The following is a 25,323-nucleotide window of genomic DNA, read 5'->3' on the forward strand; positions in this document are numbered from 1 at the left end:
ATTCCCGTCGTAACACAAACACGGAGAAGAAAAAGCAGCTCCGCGGTCGTTAAACTGGGCGCGGACCCGCTCCACCTTTGTGACTAAGCCCACAACTTTATTTCCAGATTCCTCTCGCCAGACGGAAGACTGGATTTTATACTTTGCTGGCAGCGCCTTTTGTTTCTTGTTTCAATTATCTTCGGAAAGTGAACTCCGGAACTGTTTACATATTTTAGGACTATCGAATGACATCATTTGTTGTCACGCCGCAGTTTGAAACACTGAAATGCAATATGTGTTTATTTATTTGCCAGAATCACCTCAGTCGAAGCCGTAATCGTCGTGCCCTTTATGAAATTGATCTCGTATAACAATCTTTTTCAACTATTCTGAGGTAATCCTAACGAAACCCTGACTCATTTCTGTGACTGTGTCTGATTGTCTGCATCAGGTTGAAGGCTTTAAAGCGTCCCGATCCTCTCCGGGGCGCTGGATGCGAAATCAGATTACATTCCTCGGACAATCTCTTTTTTGTCCTTCTGCTCGTCTCCTTTGCACGTTATCACCGGTGGTTCCCAGAATCACATGTTGCTAAGAAACCCTCCGTTTCCAGCAGATGGTCACTGCATGACGATCCCATGATCACTCCCGGGGGGGGGGCAGACGTTCAGTTGGCTAAAATAATAGATTATGGATTCCCAATAGAGATCCTATATATATTAGGGATGGGCCTTTGACTGAAGCTATTTCATATAACAGAATCAGCTTTATTGGCCAAGTGTGTAAAAACACACAAGGAATTTTTCTCCAGCAGTCGGTGCTGCCTTGGTACGACATTCAGAACAAAGAACTGGGAACAACATAGCAACAAGAACAAAGAACAGGAGACATTTCTGTTTATCAGAACTGTTCCTTATAAGAGTCATGCATGATGTAAAATCTTCTTCATTTAGAACAGGTAAGAGATACGTGTGTTAAGGTCCCACATTGTGTTAAGCTGGTACAGAGCCCCGTTCGCGGTTCCCGTTATAGACACAGTTCCTGTGTCCATATATACACACACCGATATTGTGAAAAATTAATTTTTTCCATGCCAAGTCGGTCAAAACAATCTACGTCCACATAAAGGAGGGTTAAAAACAGATTCTATATCCATGAAAACATGTTATGATCACATATTTTGAGGCTGCTGTTTCTAGATGCAGGTCAAAGTTCCGTCTAATGCCAGTCTAAATGGAGTCTAAGAAACAACTTGACAGTATGTCGCTGTCATATGTCATTTTATTAAGGGAAGTCAGCACACACAAAGCGATAACATCAATGAGACATATTTGATAAAGTTTATACAGTCGTGAGGCCGGCCATGATGTACGAATTAGAGACGGTGGCTCCTAAGAGACAACAGGGTGGCAGAAATGATGATGTTGAGGTTCTCGCTTGGAGTCAGCAGGTTGGATAAGAATAGAAATGAGTTCCTTAGAGGGAGAGCCAAAGTTGGATGTTTTGGAGACAAGATTCGAGAGAGCAGACTTCGATGGTTTGGACATGTCCAGAGGCGAGAGGGTGACTATGTTGGTAGATGGGTGCCGAGGATGGAGGTGCCAGGCAAAAGAGCGAGCGAGAGGAAGACCAAAAAAAAGGTGGATGGATGTTGTGAGGGAGGACGAGATAGGCTTAGATGGAAAAGATGACACGCTGTGATGACCCCAAACGGGACAAGATGAAAGAAAAAGAAGAAGAACGAGATTACGTTGAGGAGTTCAAATGAATGATCATGGTTGGGAAAAGGGAATTGTTGTCTGTTGCCACTCAGGCAAAGAGAAGTGACAATACACGTAATGCTATGGTCAGAGCTGTCTCCATGCCAGTTTGTGAGTACACCGCATTTAAAGGGAATGAGAGGAGCCGCTTTGATTGGACAGGATGGAAGTCAGCTGTGAGCAGGGACATCATTGTTTTACATGAGCTCATAAATCAGCCCAGGTTTTAACCTGATACAAATTCATGTCATCGCTTATACAAAAAAAAAAAAAGAGGGAGCACCTTCTAACCTGAAGCCTGAGCTGCTCTAATAAAGATCCATTAACAAGAAAATATGTACTCGATGTGAATTCAATACAAAGGATGAAAAAAATCAATTGAACAAAAAAAAAAAAAGATTTTTAGCAAGCACAATGGCATTTTGTATGGATCGTGTGATAGTAAGCACGGCAAATATTATATACATTAACGGGTGCTAATCATAAGCGGGCAATCCACGGCAAAAATCCCAGTGGTCGTCGTTTTTTTTTGTCCCAGTCCACCCATGGCAGACGAACACACAGACAAGCACTGTCACAACCTGAGGAGGGGCAAGAGGGGTTGGGGGGGGGGGTCAGTTGAGATGAAAAGCGAGGGCCCTCGAGGGGAGACGAAAAAAGTTAGGGGAGTGCAAACACTCTGACAGGTCCAGAGAGGAGCCTCTACTTTGCCGTGCCTGCCCCAAACAAAAGGCGGAGGAGGTCTCTGACCCTCGCATGAAGACCCTCTGATGACCTAGCGTAGACAGGAAACAGGAAGTATGACCCCTGACCTCTTTGCGGGGGGAGGGATCCTGTTACTCAGGAGCATGTGACTGCGCCCAGTGACAACAAGCTCAGGATGTCAGAACCTTCAGCAGGAAGAATTCAGCGGTTCATATCTTCATCTGCTTCCTGGCAAACTAATAACAAGCAAGAAATGGGTAATGATGATCCAAAATCCAAAATAGAAAATCCTGGTGAGGCGGGTGCCAGCCTTGTGTCGCACAGTGACAAAAATGAAACAAAAACTCATCCCGCTCACCACTGTTGGCACATCTTCAACCGGTTCAGGGTGTACACCGCCTCCTGCCCGTAGTTAGCTGGGATAGGCTGCAGCACTCCTGCGACCTTTGTGAGGATAAGCGGCTTGGAAAATGGGATGGAATGTAGATCTTAAGAAATAATTAGAAATCTACCAAACATATCCTCATGATCTTTGAACTGGAGGTCAAGGTAATATAGCAATTATTCTATTTAGATATTGTACTTTGACAGCACAGTGGACAATTGTTTACCGAATCTGCCTGACAGTTTTGGGTTCTGGGTTAGAATCCAATAAGAAGCGAGAAAGGAAGTGATAGAGATTGTAAAAGAAGGACAAAAAGGATGCTGAGGAGGGAAGAAAGGCACCAAGGGAAGATAAACAAAGGAAAAAATAGAGTACAAGGACTGAAAGAAACAGTTGAAATTGTTTTTGGTTCTGAAAACAAATCATATTTCTACTTTGTTCTCATGCAAATTTTTTGATAGGCATCACAAATTGCTTTGATCGCGATCAAAACAAAATTCAAGTTTTCAACTCATTCCTAAATACAATTTGAGACAATCTCATCAAATTAGCCATAAATGAGAGCAATTTTCGAAAGTTAGTCAAAGTATCTTTTTTTTTCCTCAGCGTAGGCAGGACCCTTATAACCCCGCCGTGTCATAATTACACCCGGTGCAATGGGGTGGCCGTGGTGTGGGTACAGAGGTGACCCTGACTTGAGCCTCAAGGCTTGAAGTGGGGGGGGGGGGTGTTCAACTATATGGAAGTAGAAGGAGAAATGGCTGCCAGTGGAAGACGGGATGGTTGGGCCTCATTAGCAGACAGACTAATTGGGAGGAAAAGGGCCCTCACATGCTCCGTCTGACCTCCCAGCCAGCAGGGGAGAGGGCTGCTGTGGGAGCATGGGGTGGTGGTGGGGTGGGGGGACATCTGGGGGCAGTGGGAGGTTATCTGGTCGTTAGATTCCTAAAGTTAAAGAACCATAACTCCACATCACGCCTCCAATCCTAAACCTAGCATGAAGCCCAAAGCCACCTGAAAGGATAACACGCGTGTGGCGCTTTGACGAGGGAAACGACTGTATAAATGCCCCCGCCCCACTCCACGGCCCCCCAGCTCCTCAGAGGTTTACACCAGGTGTCGCACTTCATTTAAGAACCCCCCCCCTCATGGCTTATCACCCACTCCCTAATATAGCAGAATAACTAGCTCTCCTTCCTAGTTGTACTTCACTCACATAAAACCTACGAGGGTCAGACGACGAAGGGCCGGAGGTGGGGTGGGGTGGGGTGGGGGGTGGGGTTATGTTAAATAACGGTTAGTAAATAACATCAAACAGGAGTCTGCCGCTTTGAATTGAGGAATAGGCTAGGTGAGCAAATGTACATTTACAAAACAGCAGGATATGTCTGACACCCATGTTGTCAAAAAGTCTAGGATGAGGTCAACAAATTCTGGCACTAACTGGCTCTTTTTTCCCGTGTAATAATAGCAGGAACAAGCAATGTGTACATCACATCATCCATCCATCCGTTTTCTTTTGCCGCTTATCCTCACATGGGTCGCAGGGAGTTCTGGAGCCTATCCCAGCTGTCAACGGGCAGGAGGCGGGGCACACCCTGAACCGGTTGCCAGCCAATTGCAGGGCACATAGAGGCAAACAGTCGCACTCACATTCACACCTAGGGGCAATTTAGAGTGTCCAATTAATGTTGCAAGTTTTTGGTATGTGGGAGGAAACTGTAGTGCCTGGAGGAAACCCACGCAGGCACAGGGAGAACATGTAAACTCCTCACAGGCGGGGGGCCGGGATCGAACCCGGGACCTCAGAACTGTGAGGCCAACGCCTTACCAGCTGCCCTACATCACATCATTCAAAAACTATTTGAAGCACCGTCTTATATTCAAGCCATCTGGTGAGAAGTCACAGTATTGATGATAAACATGGAAGCATATTTGTGCCCAAAAAAAAGTGCACATAGTACAGTACACATCCATGTTGAGAATGTGCACATTTGTGTGTTTATACTAAATGAGTTTGCATTAGGTGTCACGCATCCACTGGTCGGGCTCTGGTGCCTCCGAGGAAGTGAGATTGTGTGATGGAATTTTGGGCACTCGGGATCTGGTTTGTTTTCCACCCTGGATTCCTGTTGTACCTGCAGGATTTTCCCAGGTCCTGGCTTCAATTAGCCTGGGAAGCTGGAAAAGGGGTGGGGGGGGAGAGGGGGGGGGATCTGGGGGCTTTAGATGGAAGGACGAGGCGGCGGAGGGCGGGAGGGAAAGGGCGACAGAGCTGGAGTCTGTCACACACAAGTCAGCACAGCTGGAGTGTTGGAAAGAGGGCCAATGAGCCAGCGGAGATAAAGAACGCTCCAACTTGTAAAACTTTAACGCGGGACTCAAAGATGGGTTAATCTGCTAATGAGAGAGCAATTTGAACAGTTTGTGATGAATTAAGTTAATGTTGCCAAAATAGCGCCGGTACAAAGACGTCTTTCATGCCCATTGTGTTGCCGGTATCTCCCTCCAAAGGGTGTCACGTTGCCAAGTCGAGCTCGTCAGAATAAGTCCCAGGAGGTCTGACCCTCGAAATTGCAAATTCATCCGACAAATGAGTGGGGAAAGGCTCCGTAATCAAAGACCAATCACATAATTGCTCTATTTTGCCACTAGCTCAACCATCTCCTGCGAGATTAGTTGTTCGGAGCAGAAACCCGACACTCTGGGAAGTTCAACAGATGTGGAGCAAAACAAGCTCATCTCTGCATAACAAGAACACATCATCAAAATAATATGTTCTCACTTGAAGGCCCACATCTCCACGCGGGCCGCCTTTCGCAAACCGACGCGTCGCGAGCAGCTGCGGCGCGTTGGCACCGTGGCAGGCGTTGCGTTGATGTCCACTTGTGTCAGTTCTGACACGCTCCAACGCCGCACAGACAGGACCTCACACGGCGACAAAAAAAAACGTGCCAGGGCTCCTCAAAGTGTTGTGTCGCGAAAAGAATTTGTGAGGTCCCTCTGTCATTTATTGTTAGCAGATCACGCAAAGCTTGGATGCGGCTCAGCTGTGATATCAGCGGCTAAGCGTGAGAAAAACGGATCCACCTCATATTTGTATTTTTACTGTCGGTGTTTTCTTTTGGGTCCCCCTTCCAGATAGCCTCGGTGACTGTAAATTCTCGGATCAATGCTGACAACGTGAGAAATAACACGTTTCCGCCGCGGAGTTGCATTTCTCACGGTTTTTGTCACGCGGCGCTTGGAGTGGAGGATGAAAAAAAAATGAGTCCACATTCCAAGTGTAGTCTGACAATTGAAAATGTATACATACACAAACAAAATAGGGGTATTTTGCCAGTTTATTTACATGCTGTGGGAAAAGTGATTCACGGCCGAGGGTTGGAATGTGTGAGTTTGGATGTTCCGCAATGTTCCCTGTGTAGGTTTTTTCCCCCGGGTACACTGGCTTCCTCACACATTTCAAAAACAAGAAGGTTAGGTTGAATGCAGACTCCAAATCGTCCATGGATGGGAATGTAAGTGTTTATGTCATTTTTATGTCTACGTGTGCAATGTCATTGTCTGCCGACCAGTCTATGGTGTTCCTCCAAATCACCTACCACTACGACATTTGTCTGTAAATGCGAACCGTTTGCGAAAACAAAAGTATTCTTGTATTTGTACTTAAGTATGTATGGATGTACGGTAACCTGGTTGTAAGCCTCGGTACTCAGAAAGAGTTTAATGCTAGCACATTAGCGTGTCGCGCTGTTGTGGTTGTAGCCAAGTATGACGGTCGTTATTCCATATCAAGGTCCAGAAAGTGAGCCACATCGGCCGGGGCGCTCCACAGGTGTTCCACCGTCAGCGTGGTTGGTTTTTGAGCACATTTGAAAAGATGACGCGTATCGTGGGGGAGCGACGTCACACAATGGGCATTTATTGACGATGTAGCTGTCGAGTTGATGCTGATAGTTGTTGAGCTTGTGACATCAGCCCGAAGGGAGTTGCGAGAGCGTCAATCTCACAGGCCGCGGGGGTTGTCTTTCGGGTTCGGCTACTGGAGGCGGGTCGCCGCCCAAAACGATGTTGGGTTTGTAGCTGAAGATCCCGTTGGCTACGGCGGTTCCATGGTTCGCAGAGAGGCCGCGCCTGTAGTCCTCTACATCGACGGACGGCCGATGAATGTACTGCTCGATCGATGGCTGGATATCTCCGACAGTTTTGTGCATGGCTCTGGGGCACGCGTCTTGCCTTGTCATCTTACTATTAGGTATGTCCGGTGAGGTGGTACTGACTGTATTGTTTGTGCGTATCACATTGTGCTCGCGTACCGCAACGCGTTTTGACTCGCCGTGTAGGAGATCGATGGAAGCTATTTTGCGGCAGCGCGGCACGCTAAGCCGCATCACCGCATAAACCGCAAGGTTGAAAGCGTCTGAAAAAAGTCACGGCTTGTAGGCCGGAAATTTCGGTATATAGTCTGCACTTCTGTCCAGGAGTGTCCCTTTGCTTAGATACATACACGACATGCAATCCACATCGCAAACATTTCATATATAGAGATAAGACAGAGGAGGATTAGCAGATGTTGCATATGTGAATTGTGTTTCTCAACAAAACGACACTGACTTAACATCATGCTGCCATTTTTGCAGGCGCATTTATCGTAAATAGATTATTTTAACAATGTTGTTGTCCGTATAAAAGAAATCCCAGTTTCGTTCATTTTTCGGCTCGGGAGGCTACAAAGTGTCCACTTCCCAATAGCGGCATGATAAACTGTGAAAACCCCACCGCCTCGAATGCGTCACTTGGAATGAGGCGTTAACAAACGGCAATGAGGGATGATGGGTTGATGTCACCGCACATGTAATCATCTTCATGTTGTGTGAACGCGCACTCGCCAATGGCCCACACGGGCAGATTCATATTGAAACTATAACACTTGTGACACACCAGTTTAAATGGAGTACAGCGTAAAAATGGCCTATGATTGACTTTGTCATTCACGCCAATTCACCCGTGTCTTGAAGGTGAAACACATTCATCACGCTGCATATAGCAAGGTGTTCAAATACTTATTTTCTTCACTGTACACGCTGCATAAACAGGGGCAGACAAAAGTCATAACTTGTGCGTCGGCGCCTTCTTCTTCTTCTCCTATCATATGCTTATTTCCACCATTTCCTCTTAGACCTGCACCATCCGAACGAGTAAGGGGAGGCGGAGATCTTGTAAAACTGCTTTTAACTAAACAAGGCCACTTTCTCCAGAGGATGTTTACAACACGCAGACTCGGAGCAGCTTGGCTGATGAAATGCTCCGTATTTTCAATAAACATTTCCTAGGATAATAAAGCATGTTTACAGCTTTACCTCCTTTCTTGAACATGTTTGTATTGATTAATTAGCAGTCTGTCCAGAGAGTTTTTTTATTTTTTTTTTAAACCAACCGCAATTCTCAAGGATCAGGAGTGGTGAACATTTCTTATGCAGATTAAAACATTTTTTTTAATTATTATTATTTCATTTGACATAGCCAATTCATTCCTGGTATTGCTTTTGCCCATCTTATTTAAAGAGGACATACGCTGGAAAATTGACTTTAAATTGCCTGTGTACAAATAATTGTCTCTAGACTGCCTGGATACGCACCAAGTGTGAACGTACACAACCAAATATTATATTTTGGAACTGCATGTATTAGAACGTCTAAATCAGGGGTGTCAAACTCATTTTGGTCGCGGGCCACATCGTAGTTCTGGCTTCTCTCAGAGGACCGTTATGACTGTGAAATCACAAAAATCGTATATCGTCTCATCATATTGACACGTGAAATTCATGAATTATTATTGGAATCAGAAATCAAGGGTAATGGGTTTTTTAAACTATTGTTGATGTTTGGAAACACTTGCAATACCTCCCTTCCATCATTTATGATATGACAATTTGAAATTTTGAGACAGATATGAACAAAAATCACGGAAGTTGACATACATGATTTGGCTTCGCGGGTCACATAAAAATCATGCGGTGGGCCGGATCTGGCCCCCGGGTCTTGAGTTTGACACCTGTGGTCTAAATCAGCACACCAATTGAGAATGTGAATTCGCCATCTCATGGCCTTAACGGGCAAAAACACTGTCGATGCTTTTTACTGTCTTTACGGTGGATCAGCTGAACGTTAGCCACCCATTAGCTTAGCCCCCGGTCGTCATCATGGTAACGCAAAGGCGTACTCGAGACGACCCTGCAGTAGAGCAGGGTGAGGAGGGGAGTGGCCCGTGAGCACGAGACAGGAGACGCCCCTGAAAGCAGGCTAATTGCAACAGGGTAGTAATAAAGAGGTTGGGAAGTATAGCATACTTTGGACATTAAAAACTTCCCTCTTACTTGCCAGACTATTGAAATGGATCGCAATACTGTACTTTGCAAGGTGTTTCTGTTGTTTTGTGCGCCCCACTAAAATGATCATTTGCTGCCGAAAATATTTGCCCTGACAGCTGCCTCGTAAATGTTTTACTGCACATGAATTCCGCAATCAGGCTTTTGTCAGATGTTCTTCCAGCGTTTTAAATTCAAGGAACGTTCGTGCGGATATGTGAGCTTAAAGGTGTGTTTAAATATCTGTCATCTATTTAAAAAATAAAAAGAATCAAACAATACAGCATAAAACAATATAATAAATGTGTGTGGGTACACACGCATACACACTCACATCTGCTACATAATAAGCTTTGTCATCTTAGCAAAAGGGCTCAGCTGGTAAAGCTTTGGCCTCACAGTTCTGAGGTCCCGGGTTCGATCCCATATCCGCCTGTGTGGAGTTTGCATGTTCTCCCCGTGCCTGCGTGTTTTTCCTCCGGGCACTCCGGTCTCCTCCCACATCCCAAAAACATGCAAGATTAATTGGACACTCTAAATTGCCCCTAGGTGTGATTGTGAGTGCAATTGTTGTCTGTCTCCATGTCCTCTGCGATCGGCTGGAAACCAGATCAGGTTGTACCCCCTCCTGCCCTGGGATAGGTTCCAGCACTCCCCATGACCCTTGTGGGGATAAGTGGCTAAGAAAAGGGATGGATCTCAGCAAAAACCAAATGCCATGAATTAGAACCACGTTCTCATTAGCATTACCTGATTAAACAAACGAAATGTTATCCTGGCTAACTTTGGGCGTGAGGCGGAGCACGCCTTGGACTGGTCGCCAGCCAGTCGTTGGGCACATAAAAAAAAAAAATCGAATTAGTTAAACTAAGATTTCATTTTCAAGAGAGTAGCTTGAAACTGTAGCCAACTCCATTTCCAAAGTAATCTTCCCAAGTCTGTTAAGAATAAACCATAATTGGGATCATGGAGTCAAATTGAGTCACGAGTTGGAGTTGTTAAATTTAAAAAAGAAAAAAAGAAAGAAAAAGAAAGGGAGAGGACCAACTTCTAGCTATGATGAAGCCTGACTCTCCGGCATGAAGTAATGTTGGAAAAAAAAAAAAATGACAGTCGGAAACCGCAAGCCTCTGTATTTTTTCTTGAGAGTCTCCGCTTGTCAGAGGAGCTGAGAGGGTCAGCAGCTGCTCTTTGGAGCTTTCAGGTTGTTTAAAGCCGACTGAAGCGTTGTAATCCACCAAGACAGGCCTGCGCCACATACACACGGCGAGAAACACTTTAGGCAAATGTGTCTGTGTTTGGGGGAGGAGGGGGTGGACTGTTTGTAATTCAACAAGTTGACAGCTACACGTTCTACCACCAGGAAGCGGGAAATTTGCCCAGAGCCGTTTCACGATACATCTGCCTGCTAACTTTGAGCTTAGGTGTGAGCATTTCTGGTTCCCGCCGTCTGCGCTCCGAAAGCTGGTTTCCATGGCGATGAGTGTATGGAAAAACAAGTCCCCGGGCCCTGATAACACCCGGTGCTTACAGTGGGTGTCGCAAATAATTTTGGAACGTCAAAACAAGCTCCATCACCGTTGCAAGTGTCCTACGCTGGTCGCGCTGTTGTGAAATGCGTGTCTCGGTGGAGACACAAATGTTGTTGTTTTTATTTTGCAAGTTCTCGCCACTAACACTTACACAATCAGCAAATGTTGGCTTGTCCTCTGCTGACCTCACACAACACCCGTGTGATCACATTGACTCATAGGTAGACACACAAAAGACACAAATTTGCACTTTATATATTAAAAAAACAAAACGTAGTGCTCACCTGGTTGATGTGCTTGAGTTTGTCAATCATCTGACTTATGACGGGCTCAAGGGGCTTGTTGCTTCGGGACTCAGAACCCGAGTGCGACCGCTTCAGATTGGGCCCCGAAAACCTGACAAGGCAGCGAGAGCGATGCATTATGGAAATGAATCAAAAGATTGAGGATATCTGGCACAATAGTCCACTTTGCTGGTGCTCATCAATATGATTACGTCAAATCCGAAGAAACAGCCGTGAAAAGATTTTCAAAATCATGCAAATGAGACCAGGAGTCAATTATGTTTGTAACCAAGATTAGTAGAATACTTTGAGAGCACACACTAAAAAAAGCTGCTATCATCAAAGACAAATATAAACCATTATCAACTAAAAGGAGAAACGAGATCCATTCGGTGGTCGTCAGTCACTGGTGACGTAACAAATACTAGTGCGTTTGTGCCATCTGGCGGCAATAATGTAAATTACACCCACTTATGTTTCGTTTTACATGAGGGGGCAGAGGTCATGTAAATTTACAACCAAGGAGCGTTACCTTACATATTTAGTTCAGTTACACAATAACATTAACTTAAATAGTCCACGGGGGTGTTTAAGTATCTCACTGTACTGTACAGTGGAACCTTAAAAGCTGGAAGCACACACCTTGCGAAAATTGTTGCCCCCCCCTCCCCCCCAAACATGGTATGTAAGATTTGTGTGATAAATTTCCTGAATTATTTTTATCAAATTGTGTGTTTTATCTGGCGCTTTTCTTAACCCTTTTAAAGCATGCCCTTAACATAGCACAACATAGATGAGAGTAAAGTTCCGATGTTGGAGGAATGACAGAGTACAAGCAATAGAGCTCACGCACGTGATGTCACCATTTTCACGGTGCCATATTGCCGGTCAAAAAGAGCTGCTCGACAGTGTGGGGGACATTGAATCGGAGGAGAATATTCCCAATGCCCGAGACTTGTTGTGCTGTTGGTTGTGACAACAGACCAGACAGATATTCAAAGAGGTCATTGTATGGAATATCAGCTGAAAAAAAACAGAAAATATCGATGGATTTTGGCATTTAAATGTGATGGATGGTGCCCAACCAAATACACACGACTGTGTAGCCATGAGTTCATTTCAGGTAGAAATTATTCTTCTTAATCTCAAATTCTCAAGAAGTGTTTATAATGGCAAATTGGCTCATTTAAGAACAATGCGTTTAAAAAAAACCCAAAAAGACAGGGAGTCTTCTCCAACATACACGGAAGTGTGTTGCGGCCACACATTAAACTTCGGTAAACCTCTCCCCTACAGACTTTTTTTTAAAATATGCATTGTTCTCAAATGAGTCCAATGCGTATTTTAAAAAAGAAAAACTGTCGGTCACAGTGATGTTTACATGGTTAATGTGTGGCCGCAACGCGCTTCCGTGTACGGGGTCTGAAGCCTATCCCAGCGGTTTCTTTTCTTTTTTAAAATACAAATTGCACTCATTTGAGAACAATGCATATTAAAAAAAAAAAAGTCTGTCACGGAGAAGTTTACCTAAGTTTAACGTGTAGCTGCAACACGCTTTCGTGTACGGAGGAGACGACTCACTGTCTTTTTTTTTTTTTTTCCTCAGTCATAGTTAATGAATGCGAGTTTGTGTAAAACCAGGGGTCATTTATTTAAATATTGGTATTTGTATTGAAAAACTGAGTGGCTCCATCACCATGTGGGATTTATTCTTGATTGAGAACAGATCCAGCAACGAAGTATTTGTATGCGTCCAGACTTTTCTACGCTTTGAAACTCTTTTGTGTAAATCTCAACGACTTACCCAACAGATACATGTGTAGATCCAGTTATCCAAGACGAGCGGAAGCGGGTGAACAGTGCACTTTCTTATCGGCGAAAACATGGACTTCGGCATTGAATATGGGTCCTCTATCCTAAGTGTCTCTCATTTTTCCACCTTCTAAATGTTTATCGGTATCGGACAAAATTCTGACCGTCGCGCTATAAGACATATTTTCGTGCCGTCTCCAACAGTCTTAGTATTGAAGAATGCTTTGCTTGAACATCAATATGGCCAGTCACGTGACTTCAGTGACGTAGTTGCACGAGCTCTATACTCGGGAGCTGGAACTGCAACAGTTGTATCGCTCGTGGACATTTACCATACACCGAGACCTGGCTTGTAGTACATCTGCTCGTCTCATTAATAAGAAAATGGCCCGGGTACTGCCTGCCTTGATGAACACACACAGCCCCGCAACCACACACACACACACTCTCTTCGCCATTAATCAGACTTTTATTTCTAATTTTGACCTTTCATTAAATTCAAATGAGTTTTTTTCCCCCCGAATTATTTATTCTTCTTATTAAGCACGATCTTCCACCCTTCCCACTGGTAATTATCACATAAATAATGGAAAAAGATGTGGGATCCATTTCGCATGGGATCAGAGAAGATGTGAGTTGAGGAGGGTGGATTAAAAGAGCTTTGAAAGACGAAGGCTCGTGCATTTTTTGTTACCTGATGTAATATTTATTATATGATTTGAATGTATTTTCTGTATCTAAATGTTCCAGCGTTATACTTTGATCAGATCATTTCGCCAAAACTAAACCATTTGATAGGGCTATTTCCCAAAAGTCGGAAGTTTTCATACAGTAAAATTACTATGCTTTTAAACCGTTTGAAGACAAAAAAGATGACGCTTCTGATCATTTGAGTTAATTAGAGAAACACAGATTGATGAATTTGAAGGCACATATTGCTTCGCTTTGTAATTTCACAAGAAAAAAAAAAAAATCAGTTAAGAGATCACCAAGGGAAATGTGGACTTGTATAAGTCTGGTTCATCCTTAGGTGCAATTTCCAGATACCTGGAGGTATCAATTCAAACAATTATATTCTAATACACACCATGCGGATGTCCAATCATCCTACCACTCACAGTAGGAAGGAGACAGGTTCTGTGTCCCAAGGTCCAAAAAACAAAACACCTTGTGGAGATGCTTGCAGAAGCTGGTACGTGTGTATTATTATCCACAGTGAGATGAGTACTATGCTGACATGAGCTGAAAGGCTAATTTGCAAGGAAGAAACCATTACTCAAAAATCCATCTATCCATTTTCTTAGCTGCTTATCCTCACAAGGGTCACGTGGAGTGCTGTAGCCTATCCCAGCTGTCAATGGGCAGGAGGCAGGGTACACCCTGAACTGGTTGCCAGCCAAGAGCAGGGCACATCGAGACAAACAGCCGCACTCACAATCACACCTACGGGCAATTTAGAGTGTCCGATTAATGTTGCATGTCAGGAAGGGCATCCGGAGAACATGCAAACTCCACGCAGACGGGTCCGGGGTTGAACCCGCCACCTCATAACTGTGAGGCCAACGCTTTCCAACTGATCAAGCCCTCCAAAATCATTTTTAAAAATCAAGATTAGAGTTTGCAAATGCACACAGGGACAACGTTATTAATTATTTGAGCGAGAGTCTTGTGGGCTGACAAAACTAAAACTGAACCGTTTTTGCCATAATAAGCATTTGGAGGCCGAAGAACACCATCTCAACTGTGAAATACAGCGATGGCAGTGGAATTTTGTGGGGATGGATGATAGATAGATAGATAGATAGATAGAGATAGATAGATAGATAGATAGATAGATAGATAGATAGATAGATAGATAGATAGATAGATAGATAGATAGATAGATAGATAGATAGATAGATAGATAGATAGATAGATAGATAGATAGATAGATAGATAGATAGATAGATAGATAGATAGATAGATAGATATTGTATTTAATTCATCATGTGATATAATTTAAATACTTTGAAGAACTTTGCTTGGTCCACGTGGTGAACATTTAGGGCTTTCCCCACCATCGTATAACAAAGAATGTGTTTAATCCATAACTTAATAAATAGAATCATGAGGGAAGAAAATGGAACATTGCCTCACTGGCGGTGAATGTCCTAAATTTAGTGATGACTTTAAAAAAAAAAAAAAACATAGCTGGAGGACCTCAGCGCTTGCATGGGGTCAGAGGGTAAAATGAGCGCTGACAAACGAGCAGCCCCAAGACGGCTAAAACATTTCGAAAATAATCTTAAAACGTATCCTGTAACACACGGGGGGCCAATGCAGCAATTTTAAAATCAGTGTAATGTTCTCCCACTTCCTGCCAAATCCTGCGGTAATTGTAAAGTCGACATAATTTTTGGAAGACCACAAAACAAGGCATTTACATTCGTCAACCCAGCCAGTGATAAAAGTATGCGATACTCTAGCTACAGGATATTCCTGAAGAGATAAAAACCCATTTTGCTCTGCAGCATGTAGACTGAATATTGTTATGATTCTATTGTTAATCACTGCTGTCGTTATGCATCATTTTACAAGACTTAACTTAAAATAAGGATTTGCGTCTTTACCTTTCTTTGACCAACTCTTACCAGCGCTAATCTTTGCGCGGTTCAGATACTGAATGTTTCGACTCGACAAAGCATTTTCTCATCTATCATTTATCCCTCGCACGTATGCAAGGATGGTTATGCACTTTTTGGGAGATCACACACACCGTCATATCTGTCAGTTATCAGCCCGACGCTGTTTGATGTGCTAAAAAAAGGTTTCTCCTGTGATCTCGGCCCGAACGGGAACGGTAAACGCGGCTGACAAAAAGCATTATATTTAGCTTTAACGTCGCTCCTAAAATATTGCAAACATCTAAGCGCTTGATTCTACCAGGATGTGATAACGTCTCATTTGAAAAATGAACCATGTGTGACAAGTTTTGGAAGAAGATTGGATCTGGAATAGTCGAGGAAGATGATCCAGCACAATTTGTGGAATAAAAATATATGTTTTTGCGCACACATGCCATAAGAGGTGAAACTGAGAATTGCTTGCCGGGAGGTATCGCAATCGCTCCATCGTTCTCTCTCCAACGCAGGCGCCCTCCTCGTTCCTATCGCACCGTTTGGTCCAGTTTGTATTCGTCCCCCCAGGACAAACCCTGCCCCCCACCCCTCACCAGCACCGTGTCTCCTTAAATTCTCCATCTTTGAGGCAGACTCTCCCACGGCGGCTGCCCTCTTGAACAAGAGGTCAGCGATTCACCTTGGAGCGCATTTCCTCAAAAAACAAATGAACGCTGGAAATCATTTCAAAAGGCGAGCTGCCCATCTGTCTGTATGAATGAGCCAAATTGAAAATGATGTTGGGAAAGCATGTACGAAAACAAGGATGTATCAAAGGGGTAAAGTGCAATATTGCGTTGACCGTATAACGGGTTGGACAGGAATGATGGAAACAGACCGAGGAGGGGAGGGAGTTGGGAGGAGCGCTGGATGACTCACGTGAAGCTCATCAACTTGGAGAAAACATAAATCACCTTCGGATCGGCTTAGCAGTGCGCTGGTCGAGCATCGCAAATTCAAGATTCATCAGACTCTGGTAATGTTATCACTTTTCTCAACATCTCCGTTTTGTGGGCATTAAGCTTGTTGGCAAGAACAATTAGAGGATTAGATCATGTTTGTGTTGCCGTAATTTCTTGAAAATAATTTTCCAAAAATATTTTCAAAAAGTTAATACAGCGCATTATACTTTGGTATGGATGAAAAATAAAAAAATTGTATAGTCATATACAGGTACATTGTGGTTAAAAAAATGGTATACATATACATGCTGGGATGATATTCGATGTCCTATGTTACACATTTATATATATGACGGTAATGTGCACCACCAACCTGAGCTCTGTGACCTCCTCGGGGGAGCTTCGCATTTTACGATTGGTAGCGTAGCATGTTTGTTGCTACTGCGCTTAAAATCAGAACTGACTGCATGTGAGTTTCTTTTGACTTAAACCAGGACAAAAACTGTCTACTACAACAACTAGTTGTGCAGCCGCTTTTAAAAGAAATCAGCGCGGCAGTCAAAACAACGTGAGCTCCAACTACATAGTAAGGGCGTAATGAGTACATAAAAAAAAAAAGAAACGGTAGACTAAACACAACTGAAAAGCTGGCTTTTTTAAAATGTGCCCATTACGCTCGATTCTACCACCTCATGCCACAGTGAAAGATGCTACAGAATGGAGGGCGAGAAGGGTGCGCCGCTGAACCAAAACTCTTGGGATTCAAACATATTTCCTCACAAACTCCATGGATGGCACATAGGATGACATGCAGTGGGAGCAAAATGGCATGTTCATGATCCAATGCAGGAGGCATCTGGACTGGACCACGTCATCAATGATGCGTTCGACGGTGATGCACCAAAGGTAGCTAAAGATGGATATTTTTCAGATTGGAGAGGAGTCGTAACACTTCTTTTGAAGTCTTGGTCAAGGATGTAGAGGATAAACTGCACTATGCACAAGCGTTTTATGCACAAATATTTAATGCAAAAAAATATTTGTTAAACAGTGTTATATGCGTTATCAACAGAATTAATAAAATGTTATGCCATCATTGAGCATTTATTTTAGCTGGTTGAGGGATTCTGTTGTGACAATTACAGGGACCAGGACAAGCATGTCCTGTGTCCTGTCCCGAGTTATATATTACCCCTACATCAGCACGTGCATAATGATTATTATACGGACAGTTTTTGAAAAGCAATACAAGTACATACCTAGCGAAGTATAAATACAGATAATTCCCAATATTTTGAGCATATGGACAGCAGCAAATTGATGGTGCGCATTGTACATTGGTAGAAGGCTTTTCCTGATTTTTTTTTTTAGGTCAACTTTAGGGGTGCGCATTATACCTCAGGGCGCATTATACTCGAGAAATTACAGTAAGTGTCGTCATTGGGTCATTATTAATTATTAACTACCTACTTATGCTTGAACGTGACTATATGAAGCTCAACAAGCTTGACACTTGTTTTATAGTTTATGGGCTGCTGCAGAGAAGAGCGATGGAATGACAGCAGCAACAACACACACACATCTTCTGACTTTTCCCCAGGGCATTCCGCGTCTTTCAAAGTCCAGTTCCAAAGTCATCTGCGATAGACTCCAGCACACCCAAAACCCGAATGAGGACAACCGTTATAGAAGTCTATAGAATGTTTTTAGTGCGGTCCAAATGATCCTTCGTGCGCTTCCGTTCATGGAAATAAAACACCGACTTACCTGTCTGTCATTTCCTGCCCATTCCAACAGAGCGAGTGGTTCGCTGGGGCGGGCTCTCGGCTGCACAGAGACTCCCCGAGACCGCTGTAGAAGAAGCTGAAATCCCTCAGATTGGAAATGAACTCCCTGAAGGAGGGGAAGCAAGAAAATGTCCATCACGTGACCGAAAGAGACAAATAGCCGGCCGGAGTGAGAAAGTAGAATGTCTCTTGCGCTAATTGGCATTGATTGAGGTGCTTTTTTTTTTTTTTTTTTTTTTTTAAGAGCCCAGTGGGCGTCAGGGGCATTATTACAAACCACACTGAGGTGTGTTACTGCTCCACTTATGTGGGGGAAAAGAAACTGGATGAAACAGCACAATGTCGTTTCGTCAGACAAACAAACCCCGTGATTATGCTCACCTGCGGAGACCCCCTAAGGTCTCATCAGGATCTGAGTGTGACGGCCGAGTGTTGCGGGCCACGGAGGCGGCGGGATGCTGGAAAAGAGGGGATACGGCAGAGCGGGTGGTCCGCTGTGGGGACTGTCCACACATCCCATTTACCTACAGAAGAGAAGGGCAAACGGAACTGAGTGAGCGAGCGAGTGTGCTTCTATTCCACTTCCTGGTCCCGCATGTAAACGTGTTCATTGTCACCCCGTGCAGCGACGAGGCCCCCACAGGAGCTGTCGATCCGCTGAGCCCCTCTGCAATTTGTCATCTGGTTAGGTGTGTTTCTTTTGAGAGGGGAAGAAAGTGGGCATTTGCATGACAAAACGTCATTGTGTCATCCGCCAGCCGCTCGCGCCTCATTCGCGTTTGTCATCCCGACGCTCCAAAAATGTGAGGCGGTAAAAACGAGGCATCTCGTTTTGCCGCGCTCCCTAAATAAAAGCCATTGTGTTTTCACGCGCGATGTACATAACAATAATAAATAAGGAGTCCCCCTTCTGTCTCCTTGAGATAATGGACTTGGCGCACGATTTGCAGGTGCTATAAAAATGTAAATTGTTGTTAATGTTTAGCTGCCGGTTTAAAGATTTGCTGGTGGTTTAATTTCCCCGGGGGATAGCCGGCCGGGGCTTAATTATGCCATCTAGCGCTAACACCTAATTGTGTCTCACTCTCCGTAAACTGATCGATCAGAACTGGACATCCATTGTATATTCTGAATATGGCGGCAAAAATGGGCACACTCAAGATTCCCCTTTGTGGATATTAATGGAAGAAGGAACTTTTGTGATCATATTCACACTCTTGCGTTCTTCAACATGTGGCGAACTCTCCTTAAAAGAAACGAAGATGTACAAAATTAACCACACAACATGTGGAGTGTGGTATCAAAGCTAAATAAACACACATGCGCAGTCATTTCCATCTTTTCCATAAATATGCATTCTTAGATTGTAGATCATGATATAAAGCTTCAGGTTAAAAGTTCGACACTGCACACATGGAAGTAAGAAGTATGTTTTTAATAACAGGGTAGTGCCGGTATGGAATAACCTTAGAAAGGATAATGTGTTGCTCAAGTGTTTTTTTTTTTTTATTGGGGTAGGGGGGGCTATATAATACACAGAAACAAACACACAGAAAAAAATGTTTTTTCCAACTTGAAGGGCATTCGGCGTAAAACTGTGCCAAACAAATATGAGCGTTCATCTAAAGAATACGACACCGGCTCAGTCGTGGCCCGGGTTAACAACGCCCGCCCCCGGCACTGCTAACCCTGCAGGGCGTCGGTGGAAATTCAGCTAAAGCGGGTCGAAGACAAAGAAGAGGAGGAAACTGGATTGGTTGCCCCAAGAAGAGGAATGCACAGAGACAGGCAGGAGAGTACTTGGGGTGTCTTCTGGTAGGAAAGGGGAGAAGGAGACTTGGTGGTGGAAGCCCAAAATACAAGGAAAGTCATACAAGGAAAGAGATTAGCAAAGAAGAAGAAGTGGAACACTGAGAGGACTGAGGAGAGGCGAAAGGAATACATTGAGATGCAACGTAGGGCAAAGGCAGAGGTGGCCAAGACTAAACAAGAGGCATACGGCGACATGAACAACAGGTTGGACACATAAGAAGGAGAAAAGGATCTCTACAGGTTGGCCAGACAGAGGGATCGAGATGGGAAGGATGTGCAGCAGGTTAGGGTGATTAAGGACGGAGATGGAAATGTGTTGACTGGTGCCAGTGGTGTGCTGAATAGATGGAAAGAATACGTCGACAAGTTGATGAAGGAAGAAAATGAGAGCGAAGAAATGAGTTCATTAGAGGGACAGCCAACGTTGGATGTTTTGGAAACAAGGTTCGAGAGACCAGACTTCGATGGTTTGGACGTGTCCAGAGGCGAGAGAGTGAGTATATTGCTAGAAAGGTGCTGAGGATGGAGCCGCCAGGCAAAGGAGGGAGAGGAAGACCAAAGAGAAGGTTGATGGATGTTGTGGGGGAAGACACGAAGATGCGCGAGATGGGCTTGGATGGAAAAAGATGACACGCCGTGGCGACCCCTAAGAGGACAAGCCGAAAGGAAAAGAAGAAGAAGAAGAAGGTCCCCAAAGTGAGGCTATTCCGCAGGGAACCCACAACATCAGGAATATCTGACTTAAAATCAAACACACATACGCATGTCCGTGCACTTGATACTGGACACGGGAGATTTTGGCTCGTTAAATGAAATGAAAACTCACCACAAAGCACAAATATTCTGAAAACGATCACACGAACACGCCATGCTATAGGGCCTGATGACATGAGGAATACCGAAATTAAAGAAATGCCTACACTAAAACATGCACACGCACACACACAGGACTATATCTGTCCTCTAAGACACACACACACACAGATTGTCTGTGTCTGCGCATCCTTTTCCCCTCCATCTCCCTCTCATGTAATTGTGCCCGCCGCGCTGTGCCCGCAGCGAGCGCTGGCGCTCCCGCAGGCCATGATTAATGTGATTGGAACCGTGCGCCTCTTTGTGTTGGCGCGTTCCTTCTGAAGCCGCGGGGGACACCGGAAGGGACCGATTCAGCACAGACGCCTTTCCGTCCACCCGTGCCGATTCTTTCTCTCCCCGTCTCCCCCCCCCCCCCCCCCCGAAATTTTCAAAGGAAGGAACATTAGCGGGGTATAAATGTCACGTAGGGATGGACTAACACGGACTACAGGGTAGCCGCTGATAAAACCCGACTCAGTGGGAGCGCTTGGAAATACCTGCATGGTTTTATCTTCACCGAGCAGCCCGCTGAATGGACGGCGGGGGGTTGTGGTGGGGGGCTTTCCACATGTCGTAGAGGACACAATCATGTCTTATTATTTTCATGTGTGCACACTTACAAGTGTGCCCTCCGCAGGTCCTCTGGGTCCAAGTGTCAACATCCTTTAAACTTACAATCGCAAATAAATGAATGTATGTTGGCATTTCATCAGGATTCCACTTTACTGGTCAATAATGTATACCTGCTCGTAAGCAGTTTGGAAGGAAGATGATAATATTTATCCACATATTGCCCGTGAGCATGCGCCTATCTTGTTTTCAAAGGAGGTTGCAAAGGGTGTATTCTATTATTAAAGTGTATGTCAGGACCCCAAACCACCTGTTTGCTAATATTATACAGTTTTTATGCTGAATACGAATCTTAAAACTTATGAAGGAAATATTTTTACGTTTCAATTATTTGCAACAAATGATCGCACAGTGCTGGATTCGCCGGAAAAAGACGGAAACGAAGCGGAAAAAGTCGATCAGGGGTGTGACGCAGGACGTTGTGACAACAACATGGATCCCGGAGGAATACACCGTTAGAACGCCGATGAATTTTCCGATAATTCGAGCGAAGAACATGATTCTGAAGGGTCCCACGAAGACGGCGAGGAATACTAACTTTATGCAGGCGTTAAACGTTATCATTTTGAGCCAGTTAGACAGCACACACGTTCGAATTCAGACGAAGTCGCTGGCCACGAAGAAGCCAGCACAGCAGTCGGACACATTGTGGCGGATATGCCTCGTGTTGGAAATATCGACTGGTAAGCTTTTGTGAACTTCTTGTTTGGTTTAGTCATAAACAGATAAATAGTAAAGGCTTCGATATCCTCAATGTACCTTGAACTTTTCAACCTTTCGCCACATTTCAGGCTTCAAACATAAAGATGTAAAATTTTCATTTTTTTGTCAAGCACCAACAGCAAGTGGGACACAATCGTGAAGTGGAATGAAATTTATTGGATATTTTATATTTTTTCAACAAATAAAAAACTGAAAAGTTATTCGGCCCCTGGCAGCACGGTAACTGAGCTGGTAAAGCGTTGGCCTCACAGTTCTGAGGACCCGGGTTCGATCCCGGCCCCGCCTGTGTGGAGTTTGCATGTTCTCCCCGTGCCTGGGTGGGTTTCCTCCATCAACCCAAAAACATGCAATATTAATTGGACACTCTAAATTGCCCCTAGGTGTGATTGTCAGTGCAACTGTTGTCTGTCTCTATGTGCCCTGCGATTGGCTGGCAACCAGTTCGTTGTGTACCCCGCCCGTCGAACGCCGGGTCAGGCTCCATCACTCCCGCGACCCTAGTGAGGATAAGCGGCAAAAAAAAATGGATGGACGGATATTCGGCCCCTTAACTTTCAGTGGAGGATCTCTGAAAGATCCAATGTTGACTGATGATGATAAATACAATCCATTCAGTGTTGTTGTATCCATTTAAAGAAACATTTTCACACTGTAACTTGTATTTGTAATACATGGGTGTAATTTTTAATTATTGTGAGTCCCATGTTTATTTTAATAGGACTTTAAGCATCCATAAAGGCCACATTATCTGCTTATACATATGTTGCAATTTTACATTTTCATTTACATGCTTATATGTCAAATGTTTGACAATCAGGGCGCATAGGAACAGAGAATTCCTTTGTTTGCAACACCCATTTCTTGTTGCACCAGGATGCATTATAAGACTGCTTTACGTGTTACGTTAATATTTCTATCGATCGCTACATCAGCTACATGTGAAGAAGTGATGCGAGTTCTCTTTTGGAGTGCTAATTGTGCTAGTGTTGCTAACTTAATAGCGTCCCTGATATCCTTTTCTAAAACGCACGTATAGTATATATGGTGTAGCGGTACACACGCCCACCTTTGATGCGGGCAGCGTGGGGTCGATTCCCACTCAGTGATGGTGTCCATATCTATCCTGCGACTGACTGGCAACCAGTTCAGGGTGGAGTCCACCTTTCACCCGAAGCAAGCTGGGATAGGCTCCAGCTTTCCTGCGACCCTTGTGAGGATAAGCGACTTGGATAATGGCATGTGTTTAAACTGTTCTTGACCTCCTTCTGACACATTTTGCTTTGCATTCATGACCGGTATCACGTTTTGTTTGATTACCATTGCTATTCATTTCAATTCTATGTCAAAATTTAATTTTATTTAAGTTTATATTTTTGGGGGGTTTGAACATTGCAGTATTATCACATGTGACCTGACCGGCCTCAACAAATGGACATTTCGCTCATCGAAAGATGCATTTGCGGCCCTTTGGGATTTATATTTGAGGGCCCCTATGCAAGATAAAGACTTATGAGAAAGATGCTTAGTGGTCAAGATTCAGAAGTAGTATAAATTAAAGCAAAACAGCTTCCTGCCATAGTTCAGTTCAACCTGAAAGTTTATATATATATATATATATATATATATATATATATATATATATATATATGAGAGAGCGAGAGAGAGACAGACATAGAGAGAGAACCAGTTAGATTTTGGCTTCACATCAATGAGATGAAACCCCAAAGGAAAAAAAAAAAAAAAATTAAAAACTTGTAAAGCCATTAATCAGCACTGAACACCAAAATAGATGAGTCGATGATGCGAGTCACATCTGCGTTTAAAATAGCGATCTGCTACTTGGCAAGGTTATGAGTGTTCTTGCAAGAGAAATTGATTTCACAGTTTTCACTCACAGATTCTGTAACTTCTGAACCATTCAGAGCAGTTGAAAGCCCGAACTTCCACTTTATCGACGCGGCGTCGAGTTCGGATGAAATGGCAAAAAAAAAAAAAAAAAAAGATGTGAATGCGTTTAATACAAGCGTAAGACCCATAAGTTTCCAATATGCATCAAATTACAAGGTGATTATGTGCAGGGAACATTAATAAATGTGCCGCTTAGTGCAAATTCTGCATACTTAAGTTTTGCAACCAGTAAGTTTATAGTGGCATAGATGTGAAGTACAATTTGCGCAAACTGGCAATCACCAATCAAGCCCAGATAAATGACATGAAGAATAAAATTATAATCAGGTTTGTAGCAAAGATGCCAACAGTGTTTTTTCTCCTCCTAAAATTGTGATCTCTTGTATAATTTTTTTTTCTGAATAACGTTCTGATTTCCACAGCTTTGTTTACTCGGTGAAATATGCATTTGGTCTTGACAAGATCTCCCCCGCGCAACAGCAAGACAATAGGAGATCAGAGACTAGAAGAAAGTGAATTGTTCTGAAAAAGAATGTCAGCGACGCAGTGACAAGACGTGGCATTATACCGCGCTTGCCGCTGTGTCTGGAGCGAAGCAACACACAAACGGACAATCCCCAACAACGCCGGGCAGATCCATCATCTTTGTGCCACCGCCGACTTCCTGTCTTCATTTGAGTCGAGGCCTGGCTGGGTGATGAATGTCTCCTCCGCATTTGTCGTCTGTCCTTCGTCCTCTTGGGTTCGCCCCCCCCCACCCCCACTTCTATTCTGTCCCCCGTCTATGTTGCTCCTTTGCTCCTCTTTCTCCCAAGTAACCGGTAAAAATAGAGCTTCATAAATCATGCAAAAAAAAAAAAAAAAAAAAAAAAAGAGGGAACGAAAGTGTAATGTTCAGAGCGAGACGTACAAAGCGAGGTGGATGACATCAAACTCTGGGAAGTTGACAAGGGGATAGATTGGAGCTGCAGGGCTCTTGGCTGCCCTCTCTTTTCTCTCTGAACATGGGTTGATTCATGCTGGAGTTGCGCCGGGAGGAAGAAATGAACATTAACATGCTGGGAGAGAAGGCCGCCAGTCTCTCGATGGTCACCGTGCCAGCAGTCTGTGTTGAAATGAATGCTTCACCATGTGAGATGCATCACTCGCGACTGTGCTCACTCAATCTGTCTAGCACCGTGGGCAACGGCTCTGAGAGCGTCCCTAGAGTGGGGGGGG

General features: G+C 44.1%; 1 protein-coding gene across 3 annotated transcripts in view; it reads right to left on the minus strand.

The window, feature by feature from the left end:
• The window catches only part of gpc3 (glypican 3), a 122,198-nt gene that overhangs the window by 28,601 nt on the left and 68,274 nt on the right, over positions 1–25,323 (minus strand). For 2 of the 3 annotated variants that reach the window (XM_061835941.1, XM_061835940.1), the window contains 3 exons: positions 18,559–18,701; positions 18,158–18,283; positions 11,020–11,131 (listed from right to left, as the gene is read on the minus strand). In XM_061835941.1, the coding sequence (XP_061691925.1) occupies positions 11,020–11,131; positions 18,158–18,283; positions 18,559–18,701 (381 nt within the window). Of the gene's footprint in view, positions 1–11,019; positions 11,132–17,721; positions 18,039–18,157; positions 18,284–18,558; positions 18,702–25,323 lie in introns of those variants that run through there. The other variant, XM_061835942.1, reaches the window with a different exon arrangement.

Source organism: Syngnathoides biaculeatus, chromosome 11 (assembly GCF_019802595.1).
Source record: "Syngnathoides biaculeatus isolate LvHL_M chromosome 11, ASM1980259v1, whole genome shotgun sequence".
In the NCBI taxonomy this organism is placed as follows: domain Eukaryota; kingdom Metazoa; phylum Chordata; class Actinopteri; order Syngnathiformes; family Syngnathidae; genus Syngnathoides; species Syngnathoides biaculeatus.